We start from the raw sequence: 2,136 nt of genomic DNA on the forward strand, positions 1-2,136 counted from the left end.
TTGTGGGTGGGGAGAGTGGGCTGCGTTGTCGTTCGGACCGTTCTCCCTCAATCCCGAACAGTCAGCTGTGTATGACGTGGCTGGCTATCCGCTTCAAGATTCGTTCATTTGATCGAATGGCTTTGGGCGCGTTCGGACGCAGCTCCTAAAAATCAGACGTTCGGAAGTTATTGATTCTGTTCTTATAAATCAAACCCATCTAACCATCTCCAGTCCATCAATCTCCTTCCTCCAACCAACACAACACCCGATCAACTAGCAGAGGCAGAGTGGACAGGGGGTTCGAGAGCCTACGGAGGGGTCGATCGATCGAGCGCCAAGAATGGCGGCGTCAGGGAGCGCTCAGAGCCGACGGTTCGCCGCAGCGTGCGGCGTTCTCAGCCGCTGCATCAAGGCGGCGGACGCGCAGCCGGCGGCCACGGTGGTCCTCCCCCTCATGCCCGGAGCGGATGTGCCCGCGCAAGACGAGCAGGCGGCGGGTCCTCCGCCGGCGAAGGCGCAGATGACCATCTTCTACGGCGGGCAGGTGCTGGTACTCGACGAGGTCCCGGACGACAGGGCGGCCGAGCTGCTCCGTGTCGCTGCCGCAGCAGGCACCACGCGAGGGGACGGCGACCTGCCCATGGCGAGGAAGGCGTCGCTGCAGCGGTTCATGGAGAAGCGCAAAGGAAGGCTCGCCGCTCGCGCCGTCCCCTACAGCCGGCCCGACGGCGACGCGTTCGCCTGTAACCGTCGCTTACGCTCTGATTCGTGTTCATGATGCGTAGTAGAGTAGCCTGAGTAATTTACGGTCCATGTAAATGTGTGGCTGCTGTTAGAGTAGCCTGTTCCCGTCGCTCTGAATTATCACGATCAGAAATTATTATTATTTTCGAGAGTATGCCAATGCGTACTATAGCTTTATAAAAGGGCAGTGCTAGGCGCCGGCGCACCGGCCGAACCGTTCGGCCGGTCGACACCCAGCCGTCCGATGCAACGACTCCCAGCCGCTCGATCTGCTCGTGTTGACTTCCCCCATCTCTTTTTTCCTCCCCGCGCGCAGCCCCTGTCGTCTAGACGTCCTCCCGTCCGCCGGCCACCACCCCCTCGCCTGGACCTCCTCCCTCCGCCGCCCCACGCTACTGGATGTGCTCGCCGTCGGTCGTCGTCCTCGTCGCCGCCGGTCCAGCAGGAAGCCGTCACTCCCCTTGTAGCAAAAAAGACGCCCCCTTGAAGCACGCCGACGCTCGCTGTCGTTGCGGCACCTAGCAACCGCCAGTCTTACCACACCCCGTCGTTGCAATGCCGTGCCCCCGACCGCAGCTCTCAACGCCGCCGCTCTCACCATTGGCACGCCGGTTGAAGCTTTTTTATCACACCGGTTGAAGCTTTTTCCATGCCGGTTGAAGCTTTTTTTGCAGATTGAAGCTTTTCATCATGTCGATTGAAGCTTTTTCCAACTACGATTGATGCTTATTTTGTAAACGCTTGCAACTTTTTTCATCTTGCAGTGCCCCGTTGAAACTTTGTATGTTTTTCGGTTGAATCTTTTTTCACCTAAGGTTGAAGCTTTTTTCTTAACGGTTGCAGCTTTTTCAGTTGATAGTGGCTGGTTGAAGCTTCCCTTGTTGATGGTTGAAGCTTTTCTATATAGGCTTGAAGCTTTTTTGTCAATGGTTGTAACACTCGTATAGGTGGTTGTAGCTTTTTTGTCTCTGGATCCAATTTTCTACTCTTCGGTTGTAGCTTTCACCAAAGCCGGTTGTAGCTTCCGAAGTTGCCGGTTGTAGCACTGCCCTAGTCTCGTTTGACAGCCGCCGTTCGGTTGAAGCAAAAAAAATGTCATTCGAGTGTCGTCGCCGGCTGCAGAAGCCCGACAAAGAAAGCTTGGAGTAGTAGCAGGGATGGGCCGTGCAACAGCGGTGGTGAGGGCGTGCAAAACCGTGGTTCTAGTGGCAAGGTAGAGATAGAGGAAGGGGAGAGGTCAAGCTCGAGGGTGCCCGCGTCCATGGCTGGGACCAGGCCATGGAGATGCAAAAAAGAAAAGGAGACGGGCTGAGGAGGAAGACAGCCAGGAAGGGATAAGGTGGGCCTAGGGACGAGCGCGCTGGGCCACAGGATCGCTCTTTCATCGAACGCGTCGCGCGGGACCGGCGC

At 57.0% G+C, this 2,136-nt stretch overlaps 1 protein-coding gene across 1 annotated transcript; it reads left to right on the forward strand.

Moving 5' to 3' along the window:
* Window positions 1-208: 208 nt before the first annotated feature.
* On the forward strand, window positions 209-880 carry LOC123159967 (protein TIFY 11e). The gene has a single exon (XM_044577776.1). The coding sequence runs from the start codon at window positions 323-325 to the stop codon at window positions 758-760; it is 438 nt and encodes a 145-aa protein (XP_044433711.1). The 5' UTR covers window positions 209-322; the 3' UTR covers window positions 761-880.
* Window positions 881-2,136: the final 1,256 nt, after the last annotated feature.

The sequence above is a fragment of the Triticum aestivum genome, chromosome 7B (assembly GCF_018294505.1).
Source record: "Triticum aestivum cultivar Chinese Spring chromosome 7B, IWGSC CS RefSeq v2.1, whole genome shotgun sequence".
NCBI lineage: Eukaryota > Viridiplantae > Streptophyta > Magnoliopsida > Poales > Poaceae > Triticum > Triticum aestivum.